At 41.9% G+C, this 26,227-nt stretch overlaps 1 protein-coding gene across 2 annotated transcripts; it reads left to right on the top strand.

Annotated features, from left to right (window-relative positions):
• Nucleotides 1–1,737: 1,737 nt before the first annotated feature.
• LOC112217310 (atrial natriuretic peptide receptor 2-like) lies at nucleotides 1,738–25,818 on the top strand. 2 transcript variants are annotated; one of them, XM_042300606.1, is made up of 23 exons: nucleotides 1,745–1,955; nucleotides 2,734–2,824; nucleotides 3,219–3,351; nucleotides 3,820–3,943; nucleotides 5,390–5,494; nucleotides 5,764–5,866; nucleotides 6,370–6,515; nucleotides 6,685–6,757; nucleotides 8,589–8,733; nucleotides 9,092–9,178; nucleotides 10,722–10,865; nucleotides 11,100–11,221; nucleotides 17,027–17,171; nucleotides 17,614–17,662; nucleotides 17,762–17,869; nucleotides 18,001–18,120; nucleotides 20,507–20,600; nucleotides 21,905–21,992; nucleotides 22,252–22,391; nucleotides 22,565–22,717; nucleotides 23,444–23,542; nucleotides 24,112–24,203; nucleotides 25,066–25,818. In XM_042300606.1, the coding sequence occupies exons 1-23, from the start codon at nucleotides 1,917–1,919 to the stop codon at nucleotides 25,174–25,176; spliced, it is 2,511 nt and encodes an 836-aa protein (XP_042156540.1). In that variant the 5' UTR covers nucleotides 1,745–1,916; the 3' UTR covers nucleotides 25,177–25,818. The 2 variants fall into 2 exon arrangements, with proteins under 2 accessions (XP_042156541.1, XP_042156540.1); XM_042300607.1 differs by lacking the exon at nucleotides 25,066–25,818 and having other exon boundaries at nucleotides 1,738–1,955; nucleotides 23,652–24,197.
• The last annotated feature ends 409 nt before the right edge of the window (nucleotides 25,819–26,227 follow it).

Genomic DNA, 26,227 nt, shown 5'->3' with positions numbered 1-26,227 from the left:
CAATGAACATTTCTTATAGGACAAGTACAGATAGTTCCTCCCCGTTTCACTGCGCCTAGATCTTTTTCTTCTGTTTGGTTCCTCATAAACATTATCTAGGTTTTTCTCCAGACCCACATGGCTAGGTCAAAAAGTCCCTTTTACTCAGTGTTTCTCAAACTTTGATGTATCAGTGACCAGCATGCAATTTGAATAAAAATAGTGATGTCAGCTTACTCACAGTGGACCTTGGTTGTGTTCATTAAGGAGAAAACATTTTGAAATGGATTGAAATGGGGGAAGTGCTATCTAACTGAACGTGTCCAATAAGAACACAAAAATTTGTGCTCTTATTTGACACTATCAGGTAGCACCTTCCTGTTTCACTCTATTTCAAAAAATGTCTACCTACTGAACACCAGATAGAGTAGCATGGGTGGAGAAACACTGCCCTAGATTGCTTGTGCTCAAGTAGAGGTGCTTCAGGGTGATTTACTCTGTTTTGCTGGACTAATGGATGACCCTTGGTTGCAATGGGTTCAATTAAGTAATTGGTTAAAGTGCTACAGAAAATCGTTGGACAGTTAGAAAGGAGGTACATTTGACCTTTATAAAATAAACTGCTTTCAACAGTTTACTATTTCAGACAAATTTTAGTTCCTTAACTCTGATTTGCTTGACTGACTGAGAACTGCTGGGAACCTATCACCGTTTATTGGTTGAAACTCAACGTAAGCTATTTCACAGTCTGTTGTCAAATTAAATCTGTTAGTGACATTTCATGTTGTGTAAGGTACATTATCATTAAGCAAATTAAGTCTTAATTTTAGTCAAGGTATGATATATTTGGGCTTCAAATAGGACATCTCAGACTGCCTCTTTCAAAAGAGTGTACAACTTTGACTTACTCAAAAACGTACCCTGAATTAATCAGAAAGCTAGCCCACCCTAAACCTAATGTTACTGTGCTCACTGTTCTGCTTTTATATTCTCTCAGACATGGACTGTAAACGTCATCCAGTGGTCTCATTTCTACTGCTTTACTGTTGTTCTCTTGTAATGCAAATTAAAGCTGCAATATTTAACTTTTTGGGCAACCCCCAGTGTACATTTTAACAGAAGCTCTTATCCAAAACGACTTACAATAGGTAGTGCATACGTTTTCATACTTTTTCTATACTGGTACCCTGTGGGAATTGAACCCGCCGTGCTCTACCAACTGAGCCACACGGGACCATAGAAATCTGCGTTATAGCTCTTTCATTCTCATTGAACACAAGTCTGAGAGGTGGTAGATCCCTGGGTTGTTAATCTCATTGTGAGTGTTGTATACTGTAAGTGCATGCAATGGGCCAGTTTCTACCTTTTTGCTATTACTTCTCGGAAATGGTCCATTGTCCATGTACAGTAGATACTTACACTTGGTATGATATTCCAGGAAACAGTTGTGTGTGAAAGGTACACAGCAAATTCACTTGTGTACATTTAACTCAGACACTGTTAAATGTAACACCACTACATACTCGTTTCCCAGACTACATACACAACAATAACAATTAATTTGTTTTTTTTAAACTCAATGGAGGCTTAAAAAAGAGAGGGGCAACTTCATGCCCAAATACTTGGTTCTGTTGGTTGTTTCCTGTTGGTGTTGGTGAAGGTTAGGTGAAGGTGAGCCACAGCTCCAGAGAGCCAATCCCCAATCTCTGATTGGAGAGACTATTTTTACTAATTGAACAATTAAGGGGGCTTCAGTACCTCCGTTGAGAGTAGAGGGCAATCTGGGCACACACACACACACATGCTCCCACACTCTCTCCCACACACACACACACACACACACACACACACTCATACACACTCACTCGCTCACACACATAGTTGGTCGGTCAGTTAGTCAGTCATTCTGGAGCTTGCCATTCACAGAAACAGACCTCATGGCTTTATGGATAGCCCTATACCTATCCCTCTTCTTGGTAAGTGCACAACACAAACTGTGGATGTTGTCTGTAGAGTGTACATTGTATGTGCAGGTAACCAAGCTGTTGTGATGGTGCCTGTGACTAGGTGGCAGTGCCACCATATCTATGACCAGAGGAGTGTTGGAGGTACTTTTGGTGTGATTGAATTTATCTCAACGTAGCTGTTCCATAGTCTGAGCATCTTAGTGCATACAGACGTCCACACCATGGCGAATGTCATTTGGATTTTGTTCACAAAAATAATATGCTCATTATTGTTGAGGGAACACCCTTGCTTTTGTTGTCGTGTCAGAAACACTTGTGGCTGCAGACATGACCTGCGTCATTTCACCAGGCAAATGTAGATTGCACTCTGGCTAGAAGTGTCTGTCTGCAAACAGGGCTGCTCAGCATATGTCTGAGTCTGGTTAAGATTTGTAAGGTACATTTTCTACAATATCCTTAGTCAGTACATTTGTCACCTGCTCTGATGTTCTCTATCTGTGGTGACTGCTTGTTATATGGGGTAATTACATCAGAGGGTGATTTTCTCAGTGAGTGCTGCCTCACTTACCTAAATAGCATTTTATTATGAATTCACTGCTTTTCTTTGAATTTTGATTTTGCCAACAGATTACCAAACAGGCTAGTGTTGAGTCTGAGCGCACATGTGAGGTCACATTAAATCCGATGGTGGGCCAAAAATGTTACTTTTTATTTTATTGTTTTATTTATTTACTTTATATACTATACTTTGTTTAAGCTTTTTGATGGATTAATCTGTTGCACGTAGGTTGTCGATTGCTGGCATGATCTGGATAACACCGAGTATGACTGTTGGCCATTAGATAGCCCTAATGATTACAACATGATCAACTGTGGAGGTAAGTCCAACCCCATTCATTGTGTGGAATTGACTTAAAGGAGGGAAGGCGGGCTGTTGTTGTAGTGCTAATAATTTGATGGTCAGAAAGTGCAGAAATATTGCTTGATGATTTCTGGTGTCAGTGGATTCCTTATCTGGGAGAATACACACAAAAAAGTCATTCCTCAACAGTGTCTCTCTCTGTCTGTCTGTCTGTCTGTCTGTCTGTCTGTCTGTCTGTCTGTCTGTCTGTCTGTCTGTCTGTCTGTCTGTCTGTCTGTCTGTCTGTCTGTCTGTCTGTCTGTCTGTCTGTCTGTCTGTCTGTCTGTCTGTCTGTCTGTCTGTGTGTGTGTGTGTGTGTGTGTGTGTGTGTGTGTGTGTGTGTGTGTGTGTGTGTGTGTGTGTGTGTCCAGGGCTGGAGATGTCATGGGTGCTGCGGCCACCGGAGAAAGTGACGGACGGGGAGGAGTTCAATGTCACCTACACCATCACGGCATCAGACGACTTCTACGAGTATGCAGTCAAAAACAAAATATTCCAGTTCAGGTAAGCCAATGTCTGTAATTCACTCCCTGCCAAACCTATCTGCCTATCCGTCCGTACATTTGATGACCACAACATGAGGAAGATTAAAAATGTACTGGGAATGGGAATGCCGAGAAAGATACTCAAACATTTACTTTATAGATTGAACCTTACAGTGTACACAGTAGATCTACTGTGCATCCAATCTAGTAGATTGCCATCTACTGTGTACACTGAAAAGTCCAATCTATAATGCAAATGTTTGAGGCATATCTTCGCAATCTAGTGTAAAGATATAAATTACATTACATTATTGTAAAAAGTTGTTGAGGTAACCAAGTATATCCTATAGGGCCTTTTAAATATATTACCCGTGAATCTCCTGTGTTTTACTTTAGCCTCATATCTTGATGCCTTTAGATAATGTACATAATTGCTGTTTAAACAGACTGTAAATATCTATCTGTCTATCTACCCACCACTCTCCAGCAACGCCTCCGAAGCCAAAAGGTTCTGTGACAAGCACGACTGTCCCGCAAATTGGAACAGCGCCAACGAGATCAACTGTTGCATTTACCATGCCAACATTCACTCCTGCCCTCTGGCTCTCATGGTCAGTACTGTCACCCTAAAAATCTGGGTTGTGTTCATTGGGCACTAAACGTAAGAAAACGGACTGAAACAGGGAGAGACTAAATGGACTTGTCTAATAAGAAATGTTTATTTTTGTTTTCAATTTCAGAACATTTTAAAATGTTTTCTGTTTCATGGCTTAATGAACATGATCCTGGGCTTCCCTTTCTGTATTGGGTCGCTGCCCGTCTGATGAAAGTACACTGAGGGGGAAGACAGATGCAGGCTAGGCTACTTGATAGATCTAAGAGGATTAGATAAGTGTGAGCAATAGTAATATTGTGCCTCCACTTTGCCTTCTGATTGAATGGTATGTATCATATTATAACACCTATCCAGGGGCATAGCTCTCAACATGTGTATGTATGAAGTTGTCGGGAAATAGACAGAAGATACATTTCTGGTCTAACCAAATGGACAATAATGCTATTCTATTATTTTATGCAATACGTTTAGGTCTACTCAAGTGGCCAGGGTAGGGGCTATAGGGGTTGACTTTAAGGAACTTTTTGGGCTAGAGGCATACAAAAAAGATAATGGCAGCAACAGTAGCATTTGGAGTCCCTTCGAATTGCTTTTGTGTGTGAGGATAAGCTGCCCTATTTTACATTGGCAGCTGAGAGCCTTACAGATACACTGAGGCCTGAGGCCAGCCCATTATCTTGCTGCTGACATTAAAACATTTGATTTGTGTGCAAAGGACCTAAAGGCATCAAGTATGTCTCATCAGAGGCCTGAATGTATTGTTAGCAGGGATGGTAAAAGAATTACAAAATACATTGAAGATCAATGCATCTAAATAAACTACAAAATACTTGTATTTTGAAATGTATTTCATTAAAATACATGTATTTTGCATTTTAAAATAAAGAAATACATTTGCAAATAGCCGGCCCGTACAGCAACAACATTCTCAGTAACAGTTACAGAAACCTTTTACTTGCTTTGACTGTGACATGACTGTAAGTCACTCTGGATAAGCATGTCTGCTAAATGTACAGTATGTGTGAAAATAAATATACCATTTACCATGTACCGTGTACATTTACATTTAGTTAATTTAACAGACACTCTTTCACACAATCGTGTCATAAGACTTCTGATACCAATGTAGTGTGAAAGAGAGCCACAAAATCGTGATCCAAAATAAAAATGGTATACACAAGTATTTTGAAAATACAAATTACAGCTCTCAAAAGTACCTTGTTACAAAATCCATTGGAGTGTAGTTCAGCCCAGAGTAAAACAAATTTCAAAATTGTCAGAAGTTGTCAAAAAACTGTCCATCTCTGCTTGTTAGCACTCATTCTCTCTCCCCCACCCACCAATCACTGTTTGTTGAGTACAATGGTATAACATTGCGGAAGATTGAAGGATTTAGATTGGTTTTGATTATGATGCTAACCCAATCATGTCGCCCCCACAGAGGCACGGCGGTATTTGTGGCCCGTGGATCCCTGATGACGGGAAGATTGTGACACACACCGTGTCCAAAGCAGGAAAGATGAGCAAGAAGTTCTGGACATCAAAGGTACCTACCACTGCAAAGTAAATGTAAGGGCTGTTCACACAACTGAGCCGAACCGAGCTGAACCAAACCAAGCTGTACTGCTCTGGCCTGGTTAAGCATCCACCATTGTTTTTGGAATTGGGTGGAAAAGGACAATGTGAAAAGAAATATCCAAGCCAGTATGGGCACGATACTGTGTTAAGGGTACTAGTAAACAATAGTGCTCATGTTGTCTTTATGTGCTTTGGTAGCTATCTGACAATTGACTTTTTAATCACGGTCCCATCCAGGTGGTTCTGATTCATGTAGGAGTGACCTCAGTCATTGCACATATCAAAATTGGACATATGCATGCAGCTCTGGAGTCCAAGGTGCTGGTTGTCAGTGCTCAAGGTCAGTGTGCTGCTAACACCAGTAGTGTATCAATTTGTTATTATGCAAAACTGCTATTGCTACTCAAGGCTCACCCCTGTGGTGAGCACCAAACTTTGTTCTTTATTTGTTGCGGAAAAATACAGACATTAGGATGTTGTTGCTGCACAGAAGTGTTAAACTCTAGCCTGGGTCGTAGTGGTAATCTTTTCTTCTTGGTGCTTAGATTGACACGCTAATGTTATTGATGAGCCAGCTGGTTTCCCAGGTTCCCAGTAGTTATTTCAAGGCACTTTTGTGCTATAATAGTTACATGGGATTTTGTGTGTGAGTGTGCATCTGTGTGTGCGTGTGTGTGTGTGTGTGTGTGTGTGTGTGTGTGTGTGTGTGTGTGTGTGTGTGTGTGTGTGTGTGTGTGTGTGTGTGTGTGTGTGTGTGTGTGTGTGTGTGTGTGTGTGTGTGTGTGTGTGCGTCTGTGCGTCTGTGTGCGTCTGTGCGTCTGTGTGCGTCTGTGTGTATCTCAGTGTGTGGGGATGACGTCTGCGAGCTGGAGGAGAACTGTCTCACGTGCCCGGCAGACTGTGGTGCCTGCCCCATGTCCATCACGATCAAGGTGGCCATCGGACTGCCCGTCACACTCTTCTTCGGTGGCTTCATCTTAACCATGGTGGTGAGGCACCAAACAAAACATATACACCAAACAATACTACTTTTTTTATATTCTCTTGCATCCAGACCAGGCACAAAACAAACTCACTTCAGAGTTTGGTCATGACCAGGCAAATCATTCTCATCCAATGCAGATGTTTTTGATAGATGTCTTTTCTCTTTCTCTATAGTGGTTCCAGTACCAGAAACAGAAGATGTTTTGGGACGAAAGCTGGATTATCAACTATAAAAATATAATGTTTGGTAAGATGAGATGTCATCTGAGATGAATTTATAAAAGAGAAAATAAGTGAAAAAAGCAAACAGGTGAACTCTTTTGCTTGCTTGCTTATGCAATGCAGTTCAATACATACAGTGGCAAGAAAAAGTATGTGAACACTTTGGAATTATCTGGACTTCTGCAGAAATTGGTCATAAAATGTAATCTGATCTAGGTCACAACAATAGACAAACACAATCTGCTTAAACTAATAACACACAAACAATTCTATGTTTTAATGTCTTTATTGAACACAACATGTAAACATTCACAGAGCAGGGTGGAAAAGTACGTGAACCCTTGGATTTAATAACTAGTTGACCCTCCTTTGGCAGCAATAATCTCAACCAAACATTTTCTGTAGTTGCGGATCAGACCTGTACAACGGTCAGGAGGAATTTTGGACCATTCTTCTTTACAAAACTGTTTCAGTTCAGCAATATTCTTGGGATGTCTGGTATGGACTGCTTTATTGAGGTCATGCCACAGCATCTCTATCGGGTTGAGGTCAGGACTCTGACTGGGCCACTCCAGAAGGCGTATTTTCTTCTGTTGAAGCAGTGTTTTGGGCCGTTGTCCTGTTGCATCACCCAACTCCTGTTGAGCTTCAATTGTCGGACAGATAGCCTTACATTCTCCTGCAAAATGTATTGATAAACTTGGGAATTCATTTTTCATTTTTGCGCCTTTTTTCCCCCCACACATAGTGTTGTATGTTTCTTCCAAACAACTCAACTTTAGTTTCATCTGTCCACAGAATATTTTGCCAGTAAAGCTATGGAACATCCAGGTGCTCTTTTGTGAACTTGAGACGTGCAGAAATGTTTGTTTTTTGGACAGCAGTGGCTTCTTTTGCTGTGTCCTCCCATGAACACCAATCTTGCTTAGTGTTTTACGTGTCGTAGACTCGCCAACAGAGATGTTAACACGTTCCAGAGATTTCTGTAAGTCTTTAGCTGACACTCTAGGATTCTTCTTAACCTCATGAAGTATTCTGCACTGTGCTCTTGCAGTCATCTTTGCATGACGGCCACTCCTAGGGAGAGTAGCAACAGTGCTGAACTTTCTCAATTTATAGACAATTTGTCTTACCATGGACTGGTGAACATCAAGGCTTTTAGAGATACTTTTGTAACCCTTTCCAGCTTTATGCAAGTCAACAATTCTTAATCTTGGGTCTTCTGAGATCTCTTTTGTTCGAGGCATGGTTCACATCAGGCAATGCTTCTTGTGAATTACAAACTCTAATTTTGTGAGTGTTTTTTATAAGGCAGGGCAGCTCTAACCAACATCTCCAATCTCGTCTCAATGTCTGTACTCCAGGTTAGCTGACTCCTGACTCCAATTAGCTTTTGGAGAAGTCATTAGCCTAGGGGTACATACTTTTCCAACCTACACTGTGAATGTTTAAATTATGTTTTCAATATAGACAAGAAAAATACAATTATTTGTGTGTTATTAAGTTTAAGCACACTGTGTTTGTCTGTTGTTGTGACTTAGATGAAGATCAGATCTATTTTATGACCAATTTATGCAGAAATCCAGATAATTCCAAAGAGTTCACATACTTTTTCTTGCCACTGATTTTATTGTCCAGGGATGGTAATTTGTAGCATTCACAATTGTAATTTGCAGGATTCTTTTTTTGTTTCTTTAACATATCTCGCACAATATAGCAAATTAATTCATGTAAAAGAGCATGTCACGCATCCAAACATGTTTTCTTCAATGCTGCACACAAATTGCCAACCGGGGAATGGAGTCTTTTACATACATTTCTATACCTAATAGTTTCCTTTTTTTTGGCATACGCAGGTAAAGTGTGTTACATGGGCTTCTGCAGTACGACCAGTCTCCAGCCGGTGAAGAGTAACTCCAGTGTGAGCCGAACTACAGACGTGACTGTCTGCACTGTGGTCAACACCACCTTCAAACAGAGCTTCATCCAACCTGCCATTTAGTAAGACGTCTTACTTAAACACTGTAATGCATAACACATGTCTAAGGCATGGTATTTATTACACAGTTGAAGGGGGAAAGTACTGCGGCCTGGGAATGCTGTAAAGTGGAGCATGCAGAGATATTCACGGCTATTGATAATAATGTATTTGATTCAGAACTAGTGCACTGCAATGCACTTAAACGGAGTACATGCACTTATCCAATGTGCACCTATCAGTCGTCAACTATATTCTCAGACAATTATTGTATGAGGAACATGTTTATTTTAACACCTGTTGCTTTGCATCTGTCAACATGTAGTAAGTTTGCTGTTTTTCTTGATAACTAAAAAAAAGTCATTATTTTCTATTGGTTAGTGATGGAAGGACTGTAGCAGTGAAACACATCCAGAATAAACACTTCACCCTCTCCAAAACTATCAGGAGGGAGGTGAAAGAAGTGAGGTGAGTACAACGTGTGTACTCCTAAAACCCCATACACAGACACAATTACCTAGAGTATATATTTTGATTGATCTCATGCAACATTTTCATCACTTACTGAAGATCTGATAAAAGTCACATAGTAGTATCCCATCAGGCAAAAGCATGTTGAATTAACATCAAACCTGGCACCAACCCAGACAGGAAGACCACGTCAGCGACTCAACCCACTCAAGTGACGCACCCCTCCTAGGGACGGCATGGAAGAGCACCGGAAAGCCAGTGACTCAGCCCATGTAATAGGGTTAGAGGCAGAGAATCCCAGTGGAGAGAGGGGAACCGGCCATGCAGAGACAGCAAAGGCAGTTCGTTGCTCCAGAGCCTTTCCGTTCACCTTCACACTCCCGGGCCAGACTACACACAGAGATGAGTCTTCAGTAAAGACTTAAAGGTTGAGACTGAGTCTGCGTCTGTCACATGGGTAGGCAGACCATTCCATAAAAATGAGGCTCTATAGGAGAAAGCCCTGCCTTCAGCTGTTTGCTTAGAAATTCTAGGGACAATTAGGAGGCCTGCGTCTTGTGACCGTAGCGTACGTGTAGGTATGTATTGCAGGAGTAGAGACCAGAGAAGGCTCGGCCTCTGACTCCGACTTGCTGCTTAATGAGGAGAACCGGTTGAAAGTTTCTATCGGCTGAATGAGTGACACCGGTTGAGCATTCCTACAGCATTTCCCTCCAGAAGCCATGAGAAAGTTGTCTGGCTGCGGGGACCGTGCGAGGGGATTTATACTTCTAACGTTACCATCTGTACTTACTGGTGGCACAGACGCTGTTTCATCCTTTTCTAAACTGAAATTACCCTTGCCTAACGATTGCGTCTGAAGCTGGGCTAGCAGCACAGCTATCCTTGCCGTAAGGCGATCATTCTCCTGTATATTATGAGTACAGCAACTGCAATTAGAAGGCATCATGTTAATGTTACTACTTAGCTTCGGCTGTTGGAAGTCCTGACGAACCATGTCCACATAACGTCTGGAGTGAAAAAGTTGAATGAAAAAAAGTTGAGTGAGGGAAAAACAAAAAATATAAACAGTAATTAAAAAGTACAAAACGTGAAGTTGTCAGGTAGCAAAGTAAGTTTGGCAACAAAACGCACAGCAGCACGTAAACACATAATCCTATGTAGACCTTTCCTGCAGTCAATGACCAAAAGCGCCCTCTTTGGCTCCATTTGTGGATGGTTATTAATATTTTTCACAAGGAATAAAGACTGACGAAAATCCGGTGTTTCCATGTCAACCCCGTTTCTATGTCAACATTCTCTTAACATCACAATTCAATGTTGAACATACAGTTTTTGTCTAATTTCAACCTAGATTTCAACAACATATCAACGGCAGGGTGATTTCAAGGTTTGGTTTATTTCAAATAAATTCACCTTCGTTGACAACTCAACGTCAACTTAAAATTGGATGTTGATTTGTTGTTGACGTCCGGTCTGATTGCATGTGACACATTTGCACCACTAGTTAATTTCTAGATATGGCATTGCTTTTCCTTAGGGAACTGGATCACCCAAATCTCTCCAAGTTTATTGGTGGTTCCATTGAGGTCCCCTACGTCAGTATCATCACTGAGTACTGCCCCAAAGGAAGCCTGGCTGATGTCCTCCTGAATGAGGATGTGCCAATCAACTGGGGGTTCAGGTGAATGTCAAGACATCAGCTTTTTCTACCATCTGTCTGAAGAGAGAATACTGCACTATGTAGGGCTGTTTCCTGGACATTAACCTAGTCCTGCACTAAAAGCATTTCCATTAAACATGCTTCTTAGTCTAGAACTAGGCTCAATATGTGTCGTGACCGTGATGTAATAGAACCATTTTTTTTGTGTGTTCTTCATTTATGTTCTTTGTGTTCTTAATTTATGCTGGCACACAGGTTGTCCTTTGCTACTGACATAGCCCGTGGAATGGCTTATCTCCACCAACACAAGATGTTTCATGGCAGACTTCACTCAAGGAATTGCGTCATTGACGACCGCTGGGTTTGCAAAATCTCAGGTGATACAATTAAGACTTCCCTCTGTAGGAGTGTGTAGGCAGGCACCATATCTCAACATGCATATCTCAACATATCTCAACACATCTTCTACTGTTGTGTCCTTGAGCAAGGCACTTAAACCCTAACCTGCTCCAGAGGAACTCCTCTGCAGCTGACTATGTTGTTTCAAGACTCTCGTGTGAGTATATACAATTGAAGTCGGAAGTTTACATACACTTAGGTTGGAGTCAACTCGTTTTTCAACCACTCCACAAATTTCTTGTTGACAAACTATAGTTTTGGCAAGTCGGTTAGGACATCTACTTTGTGCATGACAAATCAAATCAAATCAAATCAAATTTTATTTGTCACATAGACATGGTTAGCAGATGTTAATGCGAGTGTAGCGAAATGCTTGTGCTTCTAGTTCCGACAATGCAGTAATAACCAACAAGTAATCTAACTAACAATTCCAAAACTACTGTTTTATACACAGTGTAAGGGGATAAAGAATATGTACATAAGGATATATGAATGAGTGATGGTACAGAGCAGCATAGGCAAGATACAGTAGCTGATATCGAGTACAGTATATACATATGAGATGAGTATGTAAACAAAGTGGCATAGTTAAAGTGGCTAGTGATACATGTATTACATGAGGATGCAGTCGATGATATAGAGTACAGTATATACGTATGCATATGAGATGAATAATGTAGGGTAAGTAACATTATATAAGGTAGCATTGTTTATATATTTACATCATTTCCCATCAATTCCCATTATTAAAGTGGCTGGAGTTGAGTCAGTGTCATTGTCAGTGTGTTGGCAGCAGCCACTCAATGTTAGTGGTGGCTGTTTAACAGTCTGATGGCCTTGAGATAGAAGCTGTTTTTCAGTCTCTCGGTCCCAGCTTTGATGCACCTGTACTGACCTCGCCTTCTGGATGATAGCGGGGTGAACAGGCAGTGGCTCGGGTGGTTGATGTCCTTGATGATCTTTATGGCCTTCCTGTAACATCGGGTGGTGTAGGTGTCCTGGAGGGCAGGTAGTTTGCCCCCGGTGATGCGTTGTGCAGACCTCACTACCCTCTGGAGAGCCTTACGGTTGAGGGCGGAGCAGTTGCCATACCAGGCGGTGATACAGCCCGCCAGGATGCTCTCGATTGTGCATCTGTAGAAGTTTGTGAGTGCTTTTGGTGACAAGCCGAATTTCTTCAGCCTCCTGAGGTTGAAGAGGCGCTGCTGCGCCTTCGTCACGATGCTGTCTGTGTGAGTGGACCAATTCAGTTGTCTGTGATGTGTATGCCGAGGAACTTAAAACTTGCTACCCTCTCCACTACTGTTCCATTGATGTGGATAGGGGGGTGTTCCCTCTGCTGTTTCCTGAAGTCCACAATCATCTCCTTAGTTTTGTTGACGTTGAGTGTGAGGTTATTTTCCTGACACCACACTCCGAGGGCCCTCACCTCCATTTATGTTCTTTGTGTTCTTAATTTATGCTGGCACACAGGTTGTCCTTTGCTACTGACATAGCCGTGGAATGGCTTATCTCCACCAACACAAGATGTTTCATGGCAGACTTCACTCAAGAAATTGCGTCATTGACGACCGCTGGGTTTGCAAAATCTCAGGTGATACAATTAAGACTTCCCTCTGTAGGAGTGTGTAGGCAGGCACCATATCTCAACATGCATATCTCAACATATCTCAACACATCTTCTACTGTTGTGTCCTTGAGCAAGGCACTTAAACCCTAACCTGCTCCAGAGGAACTTCTCTGCAGCTGACTATGTTGTTTCAAGACTCTCGTGTGAGTATATACAATTGAAGTCGGAAGTTTACATACACTTAGGCCCTCACCTCCTCCCTGTAGGCCGTCTCGTCGTTGTTGGTAATCAAGCCTACCACTGTTGTGTCGTCCGCAAACTTGATGATTGAGTTGGAGGCGTGCGTGGCCACGCAGTCATGGGTGAACAGGGAGTACAGGAGAGGGCTCAGAACGCACCCTTGTGGGGCCCCAGTGTTGAGGATCAGCGGGGAGGAGATGTTGTTGCCTACCCTCACCACCTGGGGGCGGCCCGTCAGGAAGTCCAGTACCCAGTTGCACAGGGCGGGGTCGAGACCCAGGGTCTCGAGCTTGATGACGAGCTTGGAGGGTACTATGGTGTTGAATGCCGAGCTGTAGTCGATGAACAGCATTCTCACATTTGATATTCCTCTTGTCCAGATGGGTTAGGGCAGTGTGCAGTGTGGTTGAGATTGCATCGTCTGTGGACCTATTTGGGCGGTAAGCAAATTGGAGTGGGTCTAGGGTGTCAGGTAGGGTGGAGGTGATATGGTCCTTGACTAGTCTCTCAAAGCACTTCATGATGACGGATGTGAGTGCTACGAGGCGGTAGTCGTTTAGCTCAGTTACCTTAGCTTTCTTGGGAACAGGAACAATGGTGGCCCTCTTGAAGCATGTGGGAACAGCAGACTGGTATAGGGATTGATTGAATATGTCCGTAAACACACCGGCCAGCTGGTCTGCGCATGCTCTGAGGGCGCGGCTGGTGATGCTGTCTGGGCCTGCAGCCTTGCGAGGGTTAACACGTTTAAATGTCTTACTCACCTCGGCTGCAGTGAAGGAGAGACCGCATGTTTTCATTGCAGGCCGTGTCAGTGGCAATGTATTGTCCTCAAAGCGGGCAAAAAAGTTATTTAGTCTGCCTGGGAGCAAGACATCCTGGTCCGTGACTGGGCTGGATTTCTTCCTGTAGTCCGTGATTGACTGTAGACCCTGCCACATGCCTCTTGTGTCTGAGCCGTTGAATTGAGATTCTACTTTGTCTCTGTACTGACGCTTAGCTTGTTTGATAGCCTTGCGGAGGGAATAGCTGCACTGTTTGTATTCAGTCATGTTACCAGACACCTTGCCCTGATTAAAAGCAGTGGTTCGCGCTTTCAGTTTCACACGAATTCTGCCATCAATCCACGGTTTCTGGTTAGGGAATGTTTTAATCGTTGCTATGGGAACGTCATCTTCAACGCACGTTCTAATGAACTCGCACACCGAATCAGCGTATTCGTCAATATTGTTATCTGACGCAATACGAAACATGTCCCAGTCCATGTGATGGAAGCAGTCTTGGAGTGTGGAGTCAACTTGGTCGGACCAGCGTTGGACAGACCTCAGCGTGGGAGCCTCTTGTTTTAGTTTCTGTCTGTAGGCAGGGATCAACAAAATGGAGTCGTGGTCAGCTTTTCCGAAAGGGGGGCGGGGCAGGGCCTTATATGCGTCGCGGAAGTTAGAGTAACAATGATCCAAGGTCTTTCCACCCCTGGTTGCGCAATCGATATGCCGATAAAATTTAGGGAGTCTTGTTTTCAGATTAGCCTTGTTAAAATCCCCAGCTACAATGAATGCAGCCTCCGGATAAATCGTTTCCAGTTTGCAGAGAGTTAAATAAAGTTCGTTCAGAGCCATCGATGTGTCTGCTGGGGGGGATATATACGGCTGTGATTATAATCAAAGAGAATTCTCTTGGTAGATAATGCGGTCTACATTTGATTGTGAGGAATTCTAAATCAGGTGAACAGAAGGATTTGAGTTCCTGTATGTTTCTTTCATCACACCATGTCACGTTAGTCATAAGGCATACGCCCCCGCCCCTCTTCTTACCAGAAAGATGTTTGTTTCTGTCGGCGCGATGCGTGGAGAAACCCGCTGGCTGTACCGCCTCGGATAGCGTCTCTCCAGTGAGCCATGTTTCCGTGAAGCAAAGAACGTTACAGTCTCTGATGTCCCTCTGGAATGTTACCCTTGCTCAGATTTCATCAACCTTGTTGTCAAGAGACTGGACATTGGCAAGAAGAATGCTAGGGAGTGGTGCACGGTGTGCCCGTCTCCGGAGTCTGACCAGAAGACCGCCTCGTTTCCCTCTTTTTCGGAGTCGTTTTTTTGGGTCGCTGCATGTAATCCACTCCGTTGTCCTGTTTGTAAGGCAGAACACAGGATCCGCGTCGCGAAAAACATATTCTTGGTCGTACTGATGGTGAGTTGACGCTGATCTTATATTCAGTAGTTCTTCTCGACTGTATGTAATGAAACCTAAGATGACCTGGGGTACTAATGTAAGAAATAACACGTAAAAAAACAAAAAACTGCATAGTTTCCTAGGAACGCGAAGCGAGGCGGCCATCTCTGTCGGCGCCGGAAGTCAAGTAATTTTCCCAACAATTGTTTACAGACAGATTACTTCACTTATTATCCACTGTATAACAATTCCAGTGGGTAAGAAGTTTACATACACTAAGTTGACTGTGCCTTTAAACAGCTTGGAAAATGACAGAAAATAGGCTAATTGACAGCATTTGAGTCAAGTGGAGGTGTACCTGTGGATGTATTTCAAGGCCTGCCTTCAAACTCAGTGCCTGGAAAAATCCAAAGAAATCAGCCAAGACCTCAGAATAAAATTGTAGTCTGGTTTATCCTTGGGAGCAATTTCCAAATGCCTGAAGATACCATGTTCATCTGTACAAACAAAAGTACGCAAGTATAAACACCTTGAGACCACACAGGCATCATACCACTCAGGAAGGAGACGCATTCTGTCTCCTAGAGATGAACGCACTTTGGTGCGAAAAGTGAAAATCAATCCCAGAACAACAGCAAAGGACCTTGTGAAGATGCTGGAGGAAACAGGTAAAGAAGTATTTATATCAACAGTAAAACAAGTCCTATATCGACATAACCTGAAAGGCCACTCAGCAGGGAAGAAGCCACTTCTCCAAAACCGCCATAAAAAAGCCAGACTACGGTTTGCAACTGCACATGGGGACAAAGATCATACTTTTTGGAGAAATGTCTGGTCTCTGGTCTGATGAAACAAAAATAGAACTGTTTGGCCATAATGACCATCGTTATGTTTTGAGGAAAATGGGGGAGGCTTGCAAGCCAAAGAACAACATCCCAACTGTGAAACACGGGGGTGGCAGCACCATGTTGTGGGGCTGCTTTGTTGCAGGAGGGACTGGTGCACTTCACAAAATAGATGGCATCATGAGAGAGCAAAATTATGTGGATATATTGAAGCAACATCTCAAGACATCAGTGAGGAAGTTAAAGCTTGGTCTCAAATGGGTCTTCCAAATGGACAATGACCACAAGCATACTTCCAAAGTTGTGACAAAATGGCTTAAGGACAACAAAGTCAAGGTATTAGAGTGGCCATCACAAAGCCCTGATCTCAGTCCTATAGAAAATGTGTTGGCAGAACTGAAAAAGCATGTGCGAGCAAGGAGGCCTACAAACCTGACTCAGTTACACCAGCCCTGTCAGTAGGAATTGGGCAAAATTCACCCAAGTTATTGTGAGAAGCTTGAGAAAGGCTACCCGAAATGTTTGACCCAAGTTAAACTATTTAAAGGCAATGCTACCAAATACTAATTGAGTGTATGTAAACTTCTGACCCACTGGGAATGTGATGAAAGAAAGAAATGCTGAAATAAATCATTTTCTCTACTATTATTCTGACATTTCACATTCTTAAAATAAAGTGGTGATCCTAACTGACCTAATGAATGACAATGAATTATTACTTGGATTAATTGTCAGGAATTGTGAAAAACTGAGTTCAAATTTATTTGGCTAAAGTGTATATAAACTTCAGAGATTTGGAACAACATAAGAAAGAAAAGGCAACATTTATTTCACAAAGGACAATTAAAATGTTATTGTATTGTAGCTTATTATGTTTGGTTTACATTAGTGAGTACACAGGACCAGTAAAAAAGCAAAAGAAAACATTTGAAAATGTAATTTATCCTGTGTTGTTCCAGACTATGGCCTGACAGCCTACAGAAAGGATGACTTTGAGGTAGTCACTAATGGGTTCCACTGTGAGGATACCTACCGTATATACTATGCCCCTGAGGTCCTCCTGGGAAGCAGCTCTAATGTCACTCCGGCTGCTGACATTTACAGGTACTGTAGCCCAACTGCGACAGCTATTATAGAGTTGCACCATGGGGATAACCATGTTTGGGACTAATTCCATTTCAATTCAGTCAGTTGAAAAGTAATGAGGGAAATTCACATTTGACTTCGTGAATTTACAGTTGAAATGGAATTAAGCCCGACCCTGGTGATAACAATTGTATTTACTGTATGTAATATTATTATGCTGGTATGGTAATGACTTAAATACTAGACCATGGACATGTTGTTTAAATCAGCACAACAGTACCTGCCAGTTTTTCATGCAAAGTGATTTACTATATGTCAGTAGTTTTATGCTATGCTAAATTGAGTCTCAGACATGTAGGCTATAAAAGAGCATGCATGAAAAATCTGGGATATGGTGATACCATCTGTATGATCTGGTGTTATTAGATGTGTTCAATGGTTTCTGTCTTCTCCTCCCCAGCTACTCTATCATCTTAGTTGAGATTGCCACTCGCTCTGACCTCCTTTCAGTAAGTATGATACAAAGATAATACTAATGATAATGACCTTTGACCAGGCACGCTTAGGTTTTTGTTTAACATTTTTTTCTATGAACACCTCTCCGACAGGACCAAACAGAGGGCGTGAAGTTGGATATCATGTGGCGTCCTTCCCTGCCTGAACTGAAAGCTGGGAAAGCGGATACTGATTGTCCTGACCGGGGAGATTACTGTGAGGTCTGTGACCTTGTATTTCTTTGTTCATGTTTATGTATGTCACCATTCAAGTTTAATCCTTTAGTTGTACTGTAAGTGTGCCAAAGATGCAAATTTTGTATTTTTGTATCTCTACTCTAATACTTCAACAGCTGATCAAGAAGTGCTGGTCTCAAAATGTCACATTGAGACCGACTTTTGAGCAGGTGAAGAAGATGCTGGATAAAATGAACCCACACAAAGTCAGCCCTGTGGACATGATGATGAATCTGGTAATGCTATGATATAACATTTGGCCACTTAAAGGATGAGTAAGTTATTTCAGTAGCTAACAAATTCATTACTTACCAACAGCTGCAAATCTCAACAAAACTACATATTGTTTTGAAGTTCACTTTCCTTACTTTTTCTTAATACACAATCCTTAATCTAGCAAACAAGTTTTGTGGGTCAGAGTGCAGTATTTATTTAGTTTCATAGCACAAACACTTGCTAGCAAGTTTCTCACACTGGCTTTAGCCGGGGCCTCCCTGGAGATGCATCCAGGTACAGCCCCGAAGCAGCTTGCGCTCCCTTTCCTATCCTCCTTTCTGAGTGAGATTCCTTTCCTAACTTACTTTCCTTTTCATTTCCTGGCCATGGTTAATCCCTACCACATACTGTACATGTGAACTCCTTTTCTTTCTAGATTGCCCTTTTCTCCTTCACTATAATGAGGGATCCTGTTTTCTGCAAACAATGCTTGAAGTACCCGGTCCGCCTTGAAATTCGTGGATTCAATGAGGGGGGCAGTCATTCTCCCCTGGTTCTCCCCTGGTTTAGCGTAACAGCTAAAATGGCTTTGAAAAATACGATTTCAGCTAATCGGGAGAAGTAGGCCTATCTAAGAAAATAACTACATTAGGCATTCACTAATTATAAATCATTTTAAAGTGATAATGCCCTCGAAGCCGGTGTTTGGAGGATATATTGGCATGGGCAATGTTAGGCCTGAGACGAAGTCGAGGTCAAACCATGCCAATATATCCTCCAAACACCGGTTTCGAGGGCATTATCACTTTTTTTACAATGGGTTACCAACATATTCAACTAATGATTGACATATTTTCATTAAAAACGTTCTTTTGATTAATTTATTCATATTATTTCATCCTTCCACCAGATATAGTCCAGACACAATTCTAGTGTTGCTACCCAAGCCGGCTGGTGTTGTTCAGTATCTATGGACCCAGTCGTTCATTCTAAATGTTCCATTTTCATACTGGCTAGCAATGTTCTTATCCCTTGCTTGCTAGCTGGCCAACTATGGCTAAAAAGTACAGCCAGAATAACAGAAAAGTAGCTTCATTTGCATTTGTTTAACTGTTTTCTAGTGACATTTAATTGGATACATACATAACAATAAGCTAATGAGGCGCGATTTCACCTGGCATAGAAAATGTGCTCACTCGTCAGGACACTTGTTCAGAGGAGTTAGCCAACACCACAGCTAACACAATCACTTCAAATTGATGCTGGAAAGACTGCAAACTACAGTTGCTGCACTTCATTTCGTTTGACCTTTTTTCAAATTACGTTTCTTTGTATATATCCATAAAAATGATGCCAGCTGATTCATGATTTAGACTTACTGAGAAACGCTGCCTATCTGTCTGTTTCGTCCCGACTCGTTCATTGCAATGGGGGCGGCAGGGTAGCCTAGTGGTTAGAGCGTTGGACTAGTAACTGAAAGGTTGCAAGTTTGAATCCCCAAGCTGACAAAGTACAAATCTGTTGTTCTGCCCCTGAACAGGCAGTTAACCCACTGTTCCTAGGCCATCATTGAAAGTAAGAATTTCTTCTTACCTGACTTGCCTAGTAAAATCAAGGTAAAAAAAATGGGACAGCTGGAGATCAAATTTGATTATTGAAACAATGTTGCAAATGTTGGAGAGACAGACAGCAAGGTTTATACAAATCTCCACTGTTGAAAACTAAATGTTAGTCTAAAAGAAACTAATGCTTTTTATAGTGGAGATCAAGTCTATAACTGGCCTAGCTGGGATGATGAGAGTGGATTGCGCAGTCAGATGGAACAAAGTAAACGGGCATTTTGACGTCATAGATTTAGCCGGTAGCAACTTGTGGAATAGACACTGTCTGGAATGCGCTTTTCACCAGCATTCAGGATTGGACCCCCCCCCGTTTTATTAACATATAACAGAAACGCTGGTACATTTGTGGACATATTTATGGCTCTAGTCAATCTGCATTGCTGAAGCGTTACTGATTGTGTGATAGAAATGTAAAGGTCATTTCCGATTGAGCCAACTTATGCAGCATTTACCGTGAATGCAGTCTCCGTTAACGTTGAAACATTTCCTTTAAATTTCTATCACGCTGTAATGCTGACCTTCCTCCATACAGATTGAATAGAGCCCTTACTGAACCTTTAAATCAAAATGTTATATATTTGGAGAAAGAAAATCAGCAGACTGATTATTATGTTTATCACAATACATGTCATGAATATCACAAATCTGTAATATAAAATAATTTGGACTTTAGATCAAAATGGAGATCTGTTGTGTATGGATCTCTGGAACTGCTTTCATAATTAGCAACATACAGTATATTTTCTTATACGTACGTATAACATGATGTCTGTTACAATTCTAGATGGAAAAGTACAGTAAGCATTTAGAGGCCATTGTAGCGGAGAGAACACAGGATCTTCTCCAAGAGAAACAAAAGACAGACTGTTTGCTATACAGTAAGTACATGAAACCACAAATGGTCCACGATATGGCTTCTTACACTATATATACAAAAGTATGTGGACACCCCTTCAAATTAGTGTATTCTGCTATTTTAGACACACCTGTTGCTAAAGGGTGTATAGAATTGAGCATACAGCCATGCAATCTCCATAGACAAACAGTAGAATGGCCTTACTGAAGAGCTCAGAGATTTTCAACGTGGCACTGTCATAGGATGCCACCTTTCCAACAAGTCAGTTGGTCAAATTTCTGCCCTGGTCAACTTTAAGTGCTGGTATTTTGAAGTAGAAACTTCTAGGACAAACAACAGCTCAGACTCAAAGTGGTAGGCCACACAATCTCACAGAACGTGACCGCTTTAGTGCTAAAGTGCGTATCGCGTAAAAATCGTCGGTTGCAACACTCACCACCGAGTACCAAACTGCCTCTGGATGCAACTACAGCACCACACACAAGCTTAAGATCACCATGTGCAATGCCAAGCATCAGCTGGAATGGTGTAAAGTTCACCGCCATTGGACTCTAGAGCAGAGGAAACCCGTTCTCTGAAGTGATGAATCACGCTTCACCATCTGGCAGTCTGACAAACGAATCTGGGTTTGGCGGATGGCAGGAGAACGCTACCTGCCCCAATGCATAGTGCCAACTGTAAAGTCTGGTGGATGAGGAATATTGGTCTGGGTCTGTTTTCAAGGTTTGGGCTAGTATGGCAATACAGAAATGGTTTGTCGAGATCGGTGTGGAAGAAATGGTCTGCTCTGCACAGTCCTGACTTCAACCCATCGAACACCTTTGGGATGAATTGGAACACCGACTGCGAGACATACCTAATCGCCCAACATCAGTGCCTGACCTCACTAATGCTCGGGGCTGAATGGAAGATAATCCCCACAGCAATGTTCCAACATCTAGTGGAAAGCCTTCCCAGAAGAGTGGAGTCTTTTATAACGCAGAAGCGAACCAACTCCAAATTAATGCCCATGATTTTGTAATGAGATGTTTGACGAGCAGGCGTCCATATACTTTTGATCATTTCGTGTATTATGTGTGGTGTTGCCTCCACTGTCATCTAGTGGTAAAGAAGTAGAATGTACCACAATGACAACATAAATGCTCCCAAAATACATTTGGATGTTGCTATATACTGTTTTTAACGTTTTGAAGAGAAAGAGTTGTTTGAATACAAAGTCATTGGTTACACCAATGACCAGCATATCTACATTCAACAAAATTCCTGAATGAAACAGTTTGAAAGGCAGGAAAATGTTTTGAATCTTAAGTTACTTCTTGTCACCAGGTATGTTACCAAAGCCGGTGGCCGATGACCTTCGTCAGGGTCGCACAGCAGAGGCTCAGAGCTACTCCAATGCCACAGTCTACTTCAGGCAGGTGTCATTTGTAGGGCCAATAGTTTTTCCTAATCAGGTCACGTGATCTGGAAAAACTCTTGGCTCTAGTCATAAGAGAGTGCAGTATTGTGGTATATCCACATTAGTTTATGTATTGTGTCCTATGGAGGTGTTGAATTCGGTTTTTATTTATACATTAAGATAGTTCTATCCAGATTCCCTCCCAGCTGCCACTGTCTACCTTTTCAAGTTAAAGATTTAGAGATGAGTAACATTTCTTTCTCTTTGTTGGCAGTGACATTGTGGGTTTCACAGAGCTCTCTGGCTCAAGCACTCCTCACCAGGTGGTGGACTTTCTAAATCAGCTCTACACCACATTTGATGACATCATTGATAATTATGATGTCTACAAGGTGGAGACTATAGGAGACGCTTGTAAGTACGATGGCAAAGAATCTGTCACTGCTTCCATCCATCTGTTTGTGACTGCCTGTCTGTCTCCATCAATCTGTTCATCCTTCTGTCTGTTAGTTCGTCTGTCCACCCATCCATGTGAGTGTGTTTGGGCATTGTTATCAAGATTGATCTAAATGTGTCTGCCCCTCCAGACATGGTGGTCTCTGGTGTTCCCAATGAGAATGGCATAAACCATGCGGGGGAGATCGCCAGTATGGCTCTGGGTCTGGTCAATGTTTGCCATGCCTTTAAAATCCCACACAAACCCACCACGCAGTTGAGGATACGAGCTGGCATACACTCAGGTAAACAAGTCCAACTGGGCTATGTTCATTAGGGCACACGGTTGTGCCTACTGAATATAAACCTTGTGATGTCTCACTGTTTGAGTGGAATAATTGTAATAATTGGTAATAATGGTCAAAATAACTAACTCAATTGCATCTGGTCTGCCCTTGTTGAAATGTTAGGCAGTTTTGCTAACGGAATGTACATTTATTTTGTGCTATGTATTCAATCTGAAATTAAAAAATGTGTGTTTTCCCATGTTTTAATCCTACTTTTATTTGTGAGAGGTATTTTCATGTTGAATGCACCGAGCTGTCTGTTTGAACTACTGGCACAAAGCTTGGACACCCATGCATACCCCACGAGAGGTCTCTTCACAGTCCCCAAGTCCAGAACAGACTATGGGAGGCGCACAGTACTACATAGAGCCATAACTACATGGAACTCTATTCCACATCAAGTAACTCATGCAAGCAGTAAAATAATATTTGGAAAAAAACAGATAAAAATACACCTTAAGCAACACAAACATAGACACATGAATATAAACACACGATAACATACGCACTATACACACACGTGCACATGAATTTTGTGTTATAGATATGTGGTAGTAGAGTAGGGGCCTGAGGGCACACGGTTAATCTGATGTGAAATCTGTTATGAATGTATTGTAATGTTTTTTGCCTTGGCAGCGGCTAATGGGGATCCATAATAAATCAAATACAAATACATCCCCACAGGACCCGTAGTTGCTGGTGTCGTGGGAACCAAAATGCCACGGTATTGCTTATTCGGTGATACAGTGAACACAGCATCGCGGATGGAATCAACAAGCGAAGGTACTCAAAGATCAAATACAACCCTTGAGTATATAAATTTAAACTCTGTGAGAGTGCAGTTTGTAGGCCAAAGTAACAGTGAAATATTCTGATTCTTTATCTGATTCAGGGTCTTTAACAGGCCAACTGACTCTACAGACCACTCAGCCTGGCTAAGGTTGAGCATATTGTTCATGGGCTGGGTGGCAGCTGAGATTGCCATTGGTGGGGCACCGATTTAGCCCCTCTGCCTTTATGCCAAGCTGGATTTTCTCTGTCTGTGCTCTTCAGCACCCTGCAGAGGGGTTACATCACGAGAGAGAGCCGTTCTCCTCACTGAGCTCTTATAATCCTCGGAACCAAGCAAAAAAAGACAATGAGGGTAGAAAACAGGGACCCTCATGCGGCGGTGATTTTAAAACGTGAAACAGTGGCTTTTAGGCTACTACATGAAAATATATGCACAACATTACTTTTGTAGTACTGAATTACTTGTTGTACAATGTTACTTTTCTAACACTGTATTTGCCTTTTGTAGATTGTCATTTATAATCCAGCTAGTATAAAACAAAGTGTGATTCTGTCCATAGCTCTGAAGATCCAGGTCAGTGGAGCCACTGCTGACCTGCTAAACACACTGGGAGGTTACACCCTGATCTGCCGAGGATCACTAAACGTCAAGGTAAGATAATCAGCCATTTCCCACTCATTAGTATCGATAAGGACACAGTTGCCAAGGGTTAATGAGGAGAAAATCTAGCCTGGTCCCAGATCTGTTTGTGCTGTCTTGTCAACTCCTGGTCATTGTCTTTGCCAAAAAAATATGTTTTTGACAACTCCTATGGTCGTTGTTTGGGAAAGACAGTGGCCATATGCAAGACGGCCTATGAAATACAAACTGCATCCAACAATAGTGTTGTCATATCACCTTCTCACACTACTAGTTTGACCTAATTTAAGACTGCTCCTAATTAGCAAATTTACAATATAGTATTATCTGTCTGTTCTGTGAACTGCTATTGTCGGTTAAAAAAAAGTGGTGTGCTAAGAGTGTGCTATGTTAAGGACCTTTTTTGACTTGGCCATGGTGGTTGCTGTAGAAATATTGCCAAAAACAAAAATGTATTATATTCACCCCCTCCGTCTCATGGGCTGGTATTCATGCAGTCATGAAGACCTTTGATTTGAAGGGAGGGAGGGAGTTATTAGAGGGTAGACAGAGGGGGGGAGTGGATCCCATGGGATGGGGCCCAACCTTCATACTCATTGAAAAACTGCATTTCTCCATTAGGGAGCGGCCTCAGCTGCTTTGTGCTTGTCCCTTACCAACCCTAATGGCCCTCATTTAGTATTTACAAGGACACACACATGCTCCCCAAATACAGCCCCTTTCTCAGGAGAGAGAAAAAGCAAAACAATATTCATTGGTCTTGGTAGGCTGTCAGACATGTCAGACATACAGTATGCTGCTTTTGGATGGTGTATGACCTACAAGTTTAGCCTCCATTTCTTTGTATCAACGATACTGCTCTTTGTTTGTAAAGGGAAAAGGTGAAATGACGACTTGGTGGCTGGAAGCAAAGAAAGAAGAATCCTCTGACCCACTCCTCAGATCCACCGAGTTCAGAGGAGTCCCTGTGCCAGTTAGCAACTAGCCAACTACTAGCCTTCATAGTCTCTGTCTGCATAATATATGGACCACAGTTTGTGTTTAACAGCTGTATTGTGCAATTGATATCAAATATATTTCTATACTGCCCGAGAGTCTTGGAGCTGTATTGTGACTTTGTACAGTGATTTTATGTTCTGGCAGTTATTGTATTTATTCATATCCATATGGTGGATATATACTTGATATGTGCACTCATATTATATATTGTAATGGAGATGGATGGGGGAGAAGGAATAAGCACAAAATTAGATTAGCCAGTGTGCAATTCAAACCAAAAGTCACATGATTTTTTCTTGCGTCTCTAACATTGCCGCCAACAAGTCTAATGACCACCAGAATCACACCCTAAATGCCATAGGATATCTGGAAAATAATCCATTGCAGAGAGGTAGTCTAATTGTCCACATAGTCCAATATGATGAATTGAAATGCACAGTGTTGTAGCATATAATATATTCTGATATTATCTTTACCTGATTTGATTCCATGTGAAAAATACTGTAAGCATGTTATTGTTCTGTATTGCTATGTAGCGCCTTTTGTTGGTAGGGAGGTTGTGTTTTCTGCTGCATTTCCCACACACCTCATTGCTACCAAAATAAGAATTAAACTGTGATCCTTCTGAGTTTCTTCACTTCTTTATAACATGTTTCTCATCTGGTGCAACACAAATAATACATAATTTGGCATTATAAACTGGGTAGTTTGAGCCCTGAATGCTGATTGGCTGATAGCTGTGGTACATCGGATCGTATACCACAGGTATGACAAAACGTTTATTTTTACTGCTCTAATTATGTTGGTAACCAGTTTATAATAGCAATAAGGCACCTCGGGGGTTGGGGTATATGGCCAATATGCCAGGGCTAAGGGCTGTATCTAAGAACAACCCTTAGCCGTGGTATATTAGCCATATACCACAACCCCTCATGACTTATTGCTTAAATAAACCATTCAAAATATATGGCAAAAGTATGTGTTATTTACAATGTTACTACAATTGAAACTTGACCCATTACATTTAAGGTTTCTCT

This window comes from Oncorhynchus tshawytscha, linkage group LG18 (assembly GCF_018296145.1).
Source record: "Oncorhynchus tshawytscha isolate Ot180627B linkage group LG18, Otsh_v2.0, whole genome shotgun sequence".
Taxonomy (NCBI): Eukaryota; Metazoa; Chordata; class Actinopteri; order Salmoniformes; family Salmonidae; genus Oncorhynchus; species Oncorhynchus tshawytscha.
Note: the sequence above shows the minus strand (reverse complement) of the source record. Positions and strands in the feature narration are given on the sequence as shown.